General features: G+C 41.6%; 1 protein-coding gene across 1 annotated transcript in view; it reads right to left on the bottom strand.

Annotated features, from left to right (window-relative positions):
- Positions 1-14,290, bottom strand: part of LOC111972823 (activating signal cointegrator 1 complex subunit 3-like) — a 219,004-nt gene that overhangs the window by 198,138 nt on the left and 6,576 nt on the right. Inside the window, 1 exon segment of the mRNA XM_023999929.2 lies at positions 6,193-6,310. Within this exon segment, the coding sequence (XP_023855697.2) occupies positions 6,193-6,310 (118 nt within the window).

The raw sequence follows: 14,290 nt of genomic DNA, 5'->3' as shown, positions 1-14,290 counted from the left end.
CTATATCCACAGTAAAACGAGTCCTATATCGACAACCTGAAAAGCCACTCAGCAAGGAAGAAGCCACTGCTCCAAACCCTCCATAAAAAAAGCCTAACTATGGTTTGCACATGGGGACAAAGATTGTACTTTTTGGAGAAATGCCTCTGGTCTGATGAAACAAAAATAGAACTGTTTGGCCATATAGACCATCGTTATGTTTATAGGAAAAAGGGGAATTCTTGCAAGCCGAAGAACACCATCCCAACCGTGAAGCACGGGGGTGGCAGCATCATGTTGTGGGGGTGCTTTGCTGCAGGAAGAACTGGTGCACTTCACAAAATAGATGGCATCATGAGGGGGGGAAATTATGTGGATATATTGAAACAACGTCTCAAGACATCAGTCGGGAAGTTAAAGCTGGTCACAAATGGGTCTTCGAAATGGACAATGACACCAAGGCATACTTCCAAAGTTGTGGCAAAATGGCTTAAGGACAAAGTCAAGGTATTGGAGTGGCCATCACAAAGCCCTGACCTCAAGCCCATGGAAAAGTTGTGGCATAACTGAAAAAGTGTGTGTGAGCAAGGAGGCCTACAAACCTGACTCATTTACACCAGCTCTGTCAGGAGGAATGGGCCAAAATTCACCCAACTTATTGTGGGAAGCTTGTGGAAGGATACCCAAAACATTTGACCCAAGTTAAACAATTTAAAGGCAATGCTACTAAATACTAAATGAGTGTATGTAAACTTCTGACCCACTGGGAACGTGCTGAAATAAATAAATAAATAAATCACTCTACTATTATTCTGACATTTCAAATTCTTAAAATAAAATGGTGATCCTAACTGACCTAAGACATGGAATTTTTACTAGGATTAAATGTCAGGAATTGTGAAAACCCGAGTTTAAATGTATTTAGCTAAGGTGTATGTAAACTTCCGCCTCAACTGTATTTACCAAATATGCCGATTAACGAGTTTGTAATTTGAAAGATAATCAGCAGTTGACAGACCCAGACCCTCCCACCAAATGCCACTTATTCTTTGATGGAATGCAGAAAGTGGGAAATTTAAATCAGCCTCTTTTAGCCCCTCCTGACCTCTCCCCTCTGTCGTCAAGGCAACTTTAATCTCAAAAGCCGTCTGTCAGGCAGGTGAACTTTGACAAGCGAAAAGAGAAGAAGAAGCCTATCACCACTTCCTCTCCATGCGTGTAATGTGAATTGTGGATGGATGGAAGGGAAGAAAAGGAAAGAAAAAAACATCACAGAAAATGTCCTGCGTCTCTCTTCTCTGTGGTCAATACATGACAAAGAGAGGAAGAGGCAAGCTAAAGTAGGCCAATCAGCCCTGCAGTGTAGAACCACTGCCCCAACAGTGTAAAAGGAAGTTAATATATCAAAGTGATTCAATATTAAAAATGAACCTTTAGTTCACCACACTCAGCTCATTTTTCCAGGGGCTGGAAGTGACCTAGAGAAGTGAAGACTTTAGGATGCAGTATTGTCCAGAGATAAAGTATCATGGAACACAAGTGAGCTTGATGTGAAAAACACTAAGCCCTTCCCCTAGCCCCCTAACACTGGCAGTTCCAAAATAACGTAAAGAAAACAGATACTGGTAGGTGGATATAGCCTAATATGGTGGTTAAAATGTCATCGTCACAACCGGATTACGTCGTCATTAACGACGACATTTCAACCAGTTTTGTACCACTGTGCACAGGCTAGTGATTATCTAGGCTACCTATTCAGTCCCATCAGGTCAGACGATTGTGGTGCGTCTACCTGCCCAGTATACCTTAGCTTCATTCCCTGGTCAAAACGACCTGGCACTTGATACCACACCTAGGCTCAGGTACCATAGAACCAACCACAGCTAATTAATGATTTATACTGCTTAATTACACACAGATCGATATATTAAATATACATACTAATAAATTGCACACAAACTGATAACGATTTATTCTTGAGTTACTAAGTCCAACCCTTTAAACCTGTGAGAATTGGCCTATACGGATAGGGCTAAGTTGAAATGTTTCTTGCAGAAGAATGTGCACCAAAATATTAGCCCTCCATGTGACCTAATTGTTGTATTGACATGTATGTGTGACTGATAGATGCACACACACTACATGTTAGTCTTTTGTCTGTAATGTATTTGTTAATTGTAGGACCCCAGTAAGACTAACCCTAAACATCAAAGCTGTATTTATTATAATTATCAGTGTTTCATCTTTTAAAATACATAGAGTCATGCTAATGTACAGCATATTGCTCACTCAGACAACAAAAGTGCAAAAGTTGGCCAATTACTGGAAGAGATGGGGGCAACTTCTTGTTGCGTGATTAACCAAAATGGTGTATATTTTTTGTTTTTAAAATTGACAGAGGTCTGTAAAATTATTTTTATTCCATTTCGTTTTTTCCTGTGAGCTCAATGTGAGTTTTTCTAGAGATAAGTCAGATTAAACCCAAACTGCGATGTAGTAGGAAGCTAATATGCTACATAGTTTACAGCAGAAAACTTGGTAATTAACTACAATGACCGCAATCCATTGCACGCTCACGGTCTGTGTTTCTTTTACACCTGCTAAATAACAAAGAGAAGACTGCACGATCRACTGTGCAAGGTATCTCTACCTGAAAATACATTATCTAAGTGACATAGTTTCAGCGGTCATTAAAGTATGCCTTATTTACTTTGAAGAACTACTAAAATGGTGATTTTGGCGAGATGAGAGATGAGATGAGATGATGACTTGGAGTGAAACAAAGTCATCGAATAAAACATGTAATATACATAACTGAAATATTTTATTGAACTAAAGTAATGTGAATAAATTATGGTTAATAAGTGATAAGCAGTAATGGGTAGTCACCGCCATCATGGAACTTTATTCTGTGTTGTCACAGCATTCAACCCACATAATGCATAGAGCATTTTTATTTTTTATAATCAAACTGAAACTAACTCAAAAAGCACTAATCTCTCAGCACTACAATCCGTACAGCGCTGTGAAGCAGAGAGCCAGAGCTCTGACGTCATGTATAGCATATGTTACTGTACAGCCACTGCGTTCCAATTTTGGCATTTAACAGTGCACAAATCTGCCATTTTCAACACGTGTATGGGTATGAGTGTAAAGGACTACGAGTACGGGTACGAGTGTAAGTCCAATGCAGATGTTTTTTGGCTCAATATCAAATTATTTCTGGGTAACAATTAAGTACCTTACTGTGATTGAAAACAATGAAAATGGTGGGGGAAAAAACAAAATAGCTTCTTAGCAAAGAGCAATTTCTCATGCTAGAATTTTGCTAGGACTGTCTGGGAGTTGTCTGAGTGGAGRGGGGAAAACTGAAAACAAGCTGTTATTGGCAGAGAGCTTTGTAACTCTTATTGGTCTATTAACTCATTTACAATTTCACAGTATTCTCTCACACACACGCAGGATAATCTAATTTTTGACTGAACTGGGCTTTTAAAATTAGGTGGTTAATTTACAGTATCACAACCACCGCTGTAAATGTATTTGAATAAACTAGTGGGAAATGAATGACTCAAATAGATAACATGAATCCCTTAGGCTATACAAATATGTTTTTAAATATTCAAGAAACGTTCGGAAAAACTAAAACTCCAGCTTTATATATATATWTTTTTTTTCAATTTCTTTGATGCCTGCCTACGATTTGGAACCGACGACAACCCCAGCAATGACAAATTATCCATCCTTATCCTCCCACACACATCTTCAGCTACTCGCAGCTTTGTTCACATTTTAAGGGGTAAAAAAACAACTATTAGCCTCCAAGCGAAGAAAACATCTCCAAAAAGAGGAGAGAGAAAGCAGGAGAGACGAGGAGTGATACTGCTAGCTCAGCATGGGGTTCAGTGTATGAAAAATAACAATCAGTCAGGCACTGGGCTCACTGTGCTAAACAGGGAACAGCTTCAGTGACATCCAGTAGAATCAGTTCCATGCTGTGGGGAAATACAGACTGAAATCACTGACTGAATTCAGCTACAGGCCATGGGGGGGAAGTGACTTCAATATAAACCAGTCAGTGTACTGTAGGCAAAACCTGGGAAACAGTGAACTACAGTGGCAACTGCCTTAGTTGCCCCTGTAGTTCACAGGGGCAACTTTGAGCCAGTCAGGGGCAACTTTGAGCCAGTCAGCTCAGCTCCAAGCTACAGGGGGAGAGCAATAGAGAAGGCTGTATAATGTAGAGAGGATACTTCACTGAACTACATAGGCTACTGTATATACAGAGGAAGGAGCAGATCAGCAAAGCTAAGTTACAGCAGGACACATATCCTAGTACAGGGGAGAACGCTTCAGCACCAACCAAGTCAGTGTATTCTCTGGTACTAGCCTGGTCCCAGATTCATTTGTGCTGGTCACTGATCACAAGAGTTGGCAAGACAGTAGAAACAGATGTAGGACCAGGCTAGGGATAATGCCACCCCTCAGTATTATAACAAGTTGTGTGGAAAGACATTTAATTTGTAAGTACCAAAATTACATAGGTAATTATGGGACACTTGTTTCTAATGAGAAGATGTTTACATGTCCAAAATGACATGACTGTAGSTCAAACAGGGCAGGAGCTATGCTTGTACAAATGTTGGTTTGGTGGGGGACAAAATGTCTAATTAGCAGAAAAACTAACGTGCAGAGCTTATAGAAACTTGTTGCTCATGAGTGGATGCATATAACAACACCTCATTCCATGACAGTAGCTCAAACGGTACAGGAGACGTGCTTGTTCAAAGTTTGGAATTTCAGTTGATTACTACAGTACCCCCCTTGGGCCAATCAGTGTCATTGTGTACGTGCCGGATCTCTATGGCAAGATGCATCATTCACCAAAGTTTCGCCAAAATTGGGCTAGTGCTATCTGAGATATTGTGTGTGACGAACGTACTAAAAGACGGAGACAGAGCCACAGTCCCCTTCCAGATGTCATTGTGAGAACATGAGCCAGGTATTTGTCTATAGAGTGAAATCCTACTTTGCTACATTTTCTCTGATTTGTGAGAAGTAGTGGAAGGCAAGAGGGGCAAAAAGAGAGGGACTGTTCTAGTGCTGGAGATGATGACTATCTTGGACTTAAATGGATCATGGTGCATTACCTCTCCCAACCTCCCATCCTCCTCCCCCAACCTCCCATCCTCCTCACCCAAAACCTAGAGAAAGAATGAAGGACTGAGCTAACCTTAATAGGCTATCTTTAGGTAATAGCTTTTCAGTGTATTGAGCCGTTCGACAATCATGCAGAACACGAGAGCAATACACAGCTCCAAAACAGACCTGAGGGGTAGGTGATGGGAACAAAGAAATGAGAGAACAATGTGGGAGGGAGGGAGGGAGGGAGGGAGGGAAAAGGTTTAAAACGGAATATAAGTTATGGTGGAATGTTGAACCTTTGGGTAGAGAGGATGGTGAATAGCCTTTTCACAGTTACGTGAAATGTACATAAAATTAACATTTTCCATCTTGAATAGCAGTAGGGAAGTATTTGTAATTGTCTGCCTTTGTAGGCTATAGATTTACCAACCTTCACCCATGACAAAGAGACAGGGACACTGCATTTCATACTGTACCTCTATGTACTAGAGTCCGGGACACCATCAAAGATTTACCGAGTCTAATATTGATTTGTACATCAAACCCTCAGATAGATATTTAAGGGTTGTTGGAGCTGGACTGTGYTGTTTGTGTTGTAGGGATTAACATCCAAACATGGACCAGGTGTTAAAGGTCATGACCCCGCTGAGAAATGCATAGCCAAKAGTCGACTTTAGTGACCCTATCATACATCACCCTCTCCTCCTCCTATACTTCACACCACACCCTCTCCTTCCCTTAAAAACACCCTGACAATGATGAAGGTTGGGGGTAAATAAGTATAAAACATTTAAATAAAAAAAGGCCTAATATTAAAAGCGGTCCTCCAAATGAGGGGTAGTGACAGGCAAAATAATTATTTATTTCATCATATAATTTTTTTTCAATGATGAATGTTGTAGTCAGTAGATTTGTCTAGGTAGGTAGACTTTGAATTTCAAACCAATTAACTACAGTTTAATTTATCAACGATGCTCTACCCCACTGCTCTCCAAGAGTGTGGTGGATCTCTAGTTTCTATGGAGATGACCTGGATGCCTCTGGTGCAGTGGGTGGGGTCTGACTCACCTGGTGGGTAGTTGATCCTGTCTGCAGGGATGGAGAGGAGAGAATCCACGATGGAAGACCTTCTCTGGAGGAGAACAGAGATCATCTCAAATCCCTCTGGGCCCAGCAGCTCAAACAGCTGGAGGAGAGAGAGACAGAGAGAAAGAGGGGGAGATGAAGAGAGATATGAGAGAGAGAGAGTGGGAGACATGGTGTGCTTAAGCCAAAAACACTAAAGCAGTAAACAAACACATCATATGGTACAACCTCCATCCTCCCCTCCAAACACATGCTTGCAGTGCCAAGAATGAGCACCTGGTAATTACCATGCCCAAAGTAAGTCTGGGCCTGAGACAGAATAATGCTGTGCCGCTTAGCCCCCCAAACACAGCCACCTGGCACTTAGCTGGCTAGGGACAGCAAAACAACAGTAAACCTGACTGGGAGGGAAGCGATCACTGAGCTAGGAGCTGGCTAGCACAGGAGAGAAACATACAGTATTAACCATAGGGGGTAGAAATGCTGTGTGCAACAGACACAATGAGTATGTTTACATGCACACTAATACACAGTGTACAAAACATAAGGAATAAAACAAATTCTTTACATTTTTTTAAATGTAATCTTTATTTAACTAGGCAAGTCAGTTAAGAACAAATTCTTATTTACAATGTTGTTTACAATGACAGCCTACCCCGTCCAAACCCAGATGACGCTGGGCCAATTGTGCACCACCCTATGGGATCCCAATCACAGCCAGATGTGATACAGCTTGGATTCAAACCAGGGACTGTAGTGATGCCTTTTGCACTGAGATGCCGTGCCTTAGACCGCTGCACCAGTCGGGGACACCTGCTCTTTTCATTATATAGACTGACCAGCTGAAAGCTATGATCCCTTATTGATGTCACATGTTAAATCTACTTCAATCAGTGTAGATGAAGGGGAGGAGACATGATCAAGATTGTTAAGCCTTGAGACATGGATTATGTATGTGTGTGATTCAGAGGGTGAACGGGCAAGACAAAAGGTTTAAGTGCCTTTGAACGGGGTATGGTAGTAGATGCCAGGCGCACCAGTTTGAGTATGTCAAGAACTGCAATGCTGCTGGGTTTTTCATGCTCAACCGTTTCCTGTGTGTATCAAGTATGGTCCACCACCCAAAGGACATCCAGCCAACTTGACACAACTGTGGGAAGCATTGGAGTCAACATGGGCCAGCATCCTCGTGGAACGCTTTCAACACCTTGTAGTGTCCATGCCCTGACGAACTGAGGCTGTTCTGAGGACAAAAGGGGATGTAACTCAATATTAGGAAGGTGTTCCTAATATTTTGTGAACTCAGTGTAATATTAAACTGATTATGGCAGTATGCAGATTATGCAAGTCATGTAAACACTTTACTCTGCTTATCTTAAATCAGCGTAAAGTCTAAATCAAAGTAAGCATACGCCGAATAAAACACCTAGTTTTCTAAGCAATCTGGAATTATTAGGACATGTAAACAGTTTCATCCGTGTTAAAGCGGTGTAATTGATCTGCACATTTGCCAGCACAAGCCTCCCTCTTATGCACGAGTGAAGTGAGTTTGGAAAAACTGAAAAAGTATGCATCTTAAAGTTATGTGAAAATTAATTCTATGTCCAAACTCAATTTGGCTTCACAAAAATAACATGATCGTTGTGGTAGAATGTTTATTTTGATTGCCGATTTTCTGCATTTATTTAAGTCCCATCAGGAAGCCTGACTTCAGGTGTGTCCATGTAAACATGATTATTAGGGAAATCGTTTATGTGCATGTAACCGTACTCAATGAGACAACATCAAAACCCACATAGTACCTGATATTAGAAGATATGAGCAGTCTTGAATATATTCAGAATGTTTTATCCTGCATTGTTTTTGTTTTTTTATAATAAAATATAATACAAAACTGATCCTTCAATTCATGCTTTTCAGTCTGCAGATGGATAAATGGATGGATGGTTGGATGGAAAGAGAGACTGCTCTTTTGCTTTTCCACATCCTCTCTGGGGACTTGGTTAGCCACAGCGGTAGGGGAGCCAAACAACAGACGCACTTTGATGATGTCAGGTGACAGGTTAGCCGCCCTCCTTTGTGAAGGGCAGTCTTTGTTTCTCTGTGTGCTGGGTCTTGATTTTATTCTGTCTCCAAAGTCCTTTCCCTCTCAGTGACTGGAGGGTCATTCCATGTAATTTCAGAAAGCAATGACACCCACAATCTCAGATTGTTCTGAAATCATTTCTGTAGTTAGAAACAGATAAGATTTGGCATTGGGGGGGGGNTGCCAAGAATGAGCACCTGGTAATTACCATGCCCAAAGTAAGTCTGGGCCTGAGACAGAATAATGCTGTGCCGCTTAGCCCCCCAAACACAGCCACCTGGCACTTAGCTGGCTAGGGACAGCAAAACAACAGTAAACCTGACTGGGAGGGAAGCGATCACTGAGCTAGGAGCTGGCTAGCACAGGAGAGAAACATACAGTATTAACCATAGGGGGTGGAAATGCTGTGTGCAACAGACACATTGAATGTTTTAGAGGTCGACCGATTATGAATTTTCAACGCCGATTCCGATACCGATTATTGGAGGACCAATTGTATTTATTTATTTGTAATAATGACAATTACAACAATACTGAATAGACACTTATTTTAACTTCATATAATACATCAATAAAATCATTTTTGCCTCAAATAAATAATGAAATATGTTCAATTTGGTTAAAATAATGCAAAAACAAAGTGTTGGAGTGTAACGGCTTTCGACGGTAGAAGGAAAGGAGGACCAAAGCGCAGCGTGGTATGTATCCATATTTATTAGAATACTTTTTCAATAATGAACCAAAACATTAAACAGACGAAAACCAAACGAAGCTACAGTCCCGAACTAGAGATTACAAAAACAGATGAACGCAAGAACAGGAACAATCACCCACAAACCAACAGTGAAAACAGGCTACCTTAATATGGTTCCCAATCAGAGACAACGTAAAACACATGCCTCTGAGAACCATATCAGGCCAATAAGACAAACCTAAACAAAGAAACACATAATATAGACTACACCCACCCAGCTCACGTCCTGACCAACTAAACAAAGACTAAACACAGGAAATAAGGTCAGGAACGTGACATGGAGAAGAAAGTAAAAGTGCAATATGTGCCATGTAAGAAAGCTAACGTTTAAGTTCCTTGCTCAGAACATGAGAGCATATGAAAGCTGGTGGTTCCATTTAACATGAGTCTTCAATATTCCCAGGTAAGAAGTTTTAGGTTGTATTTATAGGAATTATAGGACTATTTCTCTCTATACGATTTGTATTTCATATACCTTTGACTATTGGATGTTCTTATTGGCACTTTAGTATTGCCAGTGTAACAGTAGAGCTTCCGTCCCTCTCCTCGCTCCTACCTGGGCTCGAACCAGGAACACATCGACAACAGCCACCCTCGAAGCAGCGTTACCCATCGCTCCACAAAAGCCGCAGCCCTTGCGGAGCAAGGGTAACAACTACTCCAAGTCTCAGAGCGAGTGACGTTTGAAACGCTATTAGCGCGCACCCCGCTAACTAGCTAGCCATTTCACATCGGTTACACCAGCCTAATCTCGGGAGTTGATAGGCTTGAAGTCACAAACAGTGCAATGCTTGAAGCATTGCGAAGAGCTGCTGGAAAAACGCACGAAAGTGCTGTTTGAATGAATGCTTACAAGCCTGCTGGTGCCTACCATCGCTCAGTCAGACTACTCTATMAAATCATAGACTTAATTATAACATAATAACACACAGAAATACGAGCCTTAGGTCATTAATATGGTAGAATCCAGAAACTATCATCTCGAAAACAAAACGTTTATTCTTTCAGTTTATCTAACGGGTGGCATCCATAAGTCTAAATATTCCTGTTACATTGCACAACCTTCAATGTTRTGTCATAATTATGTACAATTCTGGCAAATTAGTTCGCAACGAGCCAGGCGGCACAAACTGTTGCATATACCCTGACTCTGCGTGAAATGAATGCAAGAGAAGTGACACAATTTCACCTGGTTAATATTGCCTGCTAACCTGGATTTCTTTTAGCTAAATATGCAGGTTTAAAAATATATACTTCTGTGTATTGATTTTAAGAAAGGCATTGATGTTTATGGTTAGGTACAGTCGTGCAACGATTGTGCTTTTTTTGCAAATGCGCTTTTGTTAAATCATCCCCCGTTTGGCGAAGTTGGCTGTCTTTGTTAGGAAGAAATAGTCTTCACACAGTTCGCAACGAGCCAGGCGGCCCAAATTGCTGCATATACCCTGACTCTGTTGCAAGAGAAGTGACACATTTTCCCTAGTTAAAAGACATTCATGTTAGCAGGCAATATTAACTAAATATGCAGGTTTAAAAATATATACTTGTGTATTGATTTTAAGAAAGGCATTGATTTTTATGGTTAGGTACACGTTGGAGCAACGACAGTCCTTTTTCGCGAATGCGCACTGCATCGATTATATGCAACGCAGGACACGCTAGATAAACTAGTAATATCATCAACCATGTGTAGTTAACTAAGGATTATGATTGATTGATTGATTGTTTTTTATAAGATAAGTTTAATGCTAGCTAGCAACTTACCTTGGCTTCTTACTGCATTCGCGTAACAGGCAGGCTCCTCGTGGAGTGCAATGTAAAGCAGGTGGTTAGAGCGTTGGACTAGTTAACCGTAAGGTTGCAAGATTGAATCCCCGAGCAGACAAGGTAAAAATCTGTTGTTCTGCCCCTGAACAAGGCAGTTAACCCACCGTTCCTAGGCCGTCATTGAAAATAAGAAGGTGTTCTTAACTGACTTGCCTAGTTAAATAAAGGTTACTTTTTTTTTTATTCCTAATGTTTTGTACACTGTGCATTAGTGTGCACGTAAACATACTAGAGGTCGACCGATTAATCGGAATGGACGATTAATTAGGACCGATTTCACGTTTTCATAACAATCGGAAATCTTTTTTTTATTTKTTTTATTGTATTTTTTACACCTTTATTTAACTAGGCAAGTCAGTTAAGAACAAATTCTTATTTAAAGCTAAAACGGCCTACCCCGGTCAAACCCAGATGACGCTGGGCCAATTGTGTGCCGCCCTATGAGACTCCCAATCACAGCCGGATGTGATACTGTCTGGATTCAAACTAGGGACTGTAGTGACACTTAGACCACTGCGCCAGTCGGGAACACCTGCTCTTTCCATTATATAGACTGACCAGTTGAAAGCTATGATCCCTTATTGATGTCACCTGTTAAATCCAATTCAATCAGTGTACATGAAGGGGAGGAGACAGGTTCAAGATTTTTAAGTCTTGAGACATGGATTGTGTATGAGTGTGATTCAGAGGGTGAATGGGTAAGACAAAAGATTGAAGTGCCGTTGAACGGGGTATGGTAGTAGGTGCCAGGCGCACCAGTTAGAGTATGTCAAGAACTGTAACGCTGCTGSGTTTTTCACACTCAACAGTTTCCTGTGTGTATCAAGAATGGTCCACCACCCAAAGGACATCCAGCCAACTTGACACAACTGTGGGAAGCATTGGAGTCAACATGGGCCAGCATCCCTGTGGAATGCCTTCGACACTTTGTAGAGTCCATGCCTTGACGAATTGAGGCTGTTCTGWGGGCAAAAGGGGGTGCAACTCAATATGATATTAAACTGATTATGGCAGTAGGCAGAATATGCAAGCTTATCTTAAATCAGCGTAAGGATTAAATTGAAGGGAGCATACGCCGATTATAACACCTGGTTTTCTAAGCAATCTGGAATTATTAGGGCATGTAAACAGCTTAATCCGTGTTCCAGCGGTGTAATTGATCTGCACATGTGCCAGCACCGGTAGCACAAGCCTCCCTCTTACGCACGAGTGAAGTGAATTTGGAAAAACTGAAAGTAAGCATCTTAGAAATACATTTCACAAACAAACTATATATGTCCAAACTCAATCAGGCTTCACAAAAATAACATGGCCGTTGTTGTAGAATGTTTGTTTTGATTGCCGATTTTCTGCATTTATTTAAGTCCCATCAGGAAGCCTGACTTCAGAGGTGTCCATGTAAACATGATTATTAGGGAAATCATTTGTGCATGTAACCGTACTCAATGAGACAACATCAAAACCCACATAGTACCTGACATTAGAAGATATGAGCATTCTTGAATATATWAAAAAAATTCTCCTGCATTATTTAAAAAGAAATAAAGCTAAAATACAATACAAAACTGATCCTTCAATTCATGCTTTTCAGTCTGCAGATGGATAAATGGATGGATAGTTGGATAGAAAGAGAGACTGCTCTTTTGCCTTTCCACATCCTCTCTGGGGACTTGGTTAGCCACCGCGGTAGGGGAGCCAAACAACAGACGCACTTTGAAGATGTCAGGTGACAGGTCAGCCGCCCTCCTTTGTGAAGGGCAGTCTTTGTTCCTCTGTGTGCTGGGTCTTGGTTTTATTCTGTCTCCAAAGTCCTTTCCCTCTCAGTGACTGGAGGGTCATTCCATGTCATTTCAGAAAGCAATGACACCCACAATCTCTGATCATTCTGAAATAATTTCTGTCGTTTGAAACAGATAAGATTTGGCATGAGGGGGGGCTTTTGACAATTTCTTTGGAATCCTCATGTCTTATTCATTGTAAAAAAAGAAAAATTGGGGTCCAAATCAGATGTTATGTACTATATTTACTGAATTTGGGTGCAATCAATTAGCTTAATTTCTCAGAGATAATGTTGCAGGGGGCCTCCCGAGTGGCGCTGCGGTCTAAGGCATCACTACAGACCCGAGTTCAATCCCAGGCTATGTCACAGCCGGCCGCGACCGAGAGACCCAACACTGGGCACTATTGGCCCAGTGTTGTCCGGGTTAGGAGAGGGTTTGGCCAGCTGGGATCTCCTTGTCCCATCGCGCTCTAGCGACTCCTTGTGGTGGGCCRGTCGCATGCACGCTGACTGCGGTCGCTAGCTGTACGGCGTTTCCGCCGACACATTGGTGCGACTGTCTTCAGGGTTAAGCGAGCAGTGTGTCAAGAAGCAGTGCGGCTTGGCAGGGTCGTGTTTCGGAGGAGGCATGACTCTCGACCTACATACGGGAGTTTCAGCGATGGGACAAGACTAACTACCAATTGGATATCATAAAATGATCTGTAACCTTCTGTTTCTTACAACAGAAACGATTTCAGAACAATCTGAGGTGGTGGGTGTCGAAAACCTTGTGCTTTTTGGAGGTGAAATGACCCKGGGACTGTGTTGTTATTGTTGGTCTGTTTTTCACCTGCTGCCCAGAGAAAATATATTTTTTATGGGCACTCATGAATTCTGTCCTTGAAGTTCATTGGATCCTCTCAGCCTGGAAGGGAAGGTGAGGAGGACAGAGAAGTCCGCTGGGAGTGAGAGACAGTTTTCCCCTCAGAAGAAAGGAGCTCACAGACCTAACCACCCTGAAGCCTTTTTTTTAACCTTTAAGCCTGGATGAGGCTGAGACATTAGGTGAACTGTGACTGTGAACCATAGATTGTTTTAGAAAATGCATAGGCTACAACAAGCTTTCAGGAAGACAGGCAACTATCAGTGTCCACATAGATCACTGGTTATAATACAAATGTTGAATGAGACTGCCATACAAGCAGCACACCTGCATACAGTATGTCTTACAGCGGTCAAAACTATGAATATAATAACTCAAGTCTATATCCCGGTGATTTAATGGAGCTACAGCTCTTTTCACAACCACCAAAAACATACCTTTAAAATCAAGCTTTCTTTCTCTCCTCTCTTTCTCAAGCCACTGCTATTGCAGCAAATGTCATCATTCCAGGGGTACAAATGAGAGGTAATAAAATAAAAAGCGGGGGTTTATCCTCTGTCACATGTAATGGTACAGAGTACAGAGCCTTTAAACWTTGCTGTTGAATTTGGAGTCACGCGCAGAGAGGTGCGTGGAGTGCACACACACAAAGGGCACTCCACATCTAAAGATGTCAGTAGGAGAGTTGGCTTCCAAATGTCAGCTACGTGAAGAACATTAGAAGATAATGTAGACTCAGGTATTAGTAAAACCTACACTCTGCTGTGG

The sequence above is a fragment of the Salvelinus sp. IW2-2015 genome, linkage group LG2, assembly GCF_002910315.2.
Source record: "Salvelinus sp. IW2-2015 linkage group LG2, ASM291031v2, whole genome shotgun sequence".
Lineage (NCBI taxonomy): Eukaryota > Metazoa > Chordata > Actinopteri > Salmoniformes > Salmonidae > Salvelinus > Salvelinus sp. IW2-2015.
The sequence above is the reverse complement of the archived record's forward strand: the minus strand, read 5'-3'. Positions and strand labels throughout refer to the sequence as shown.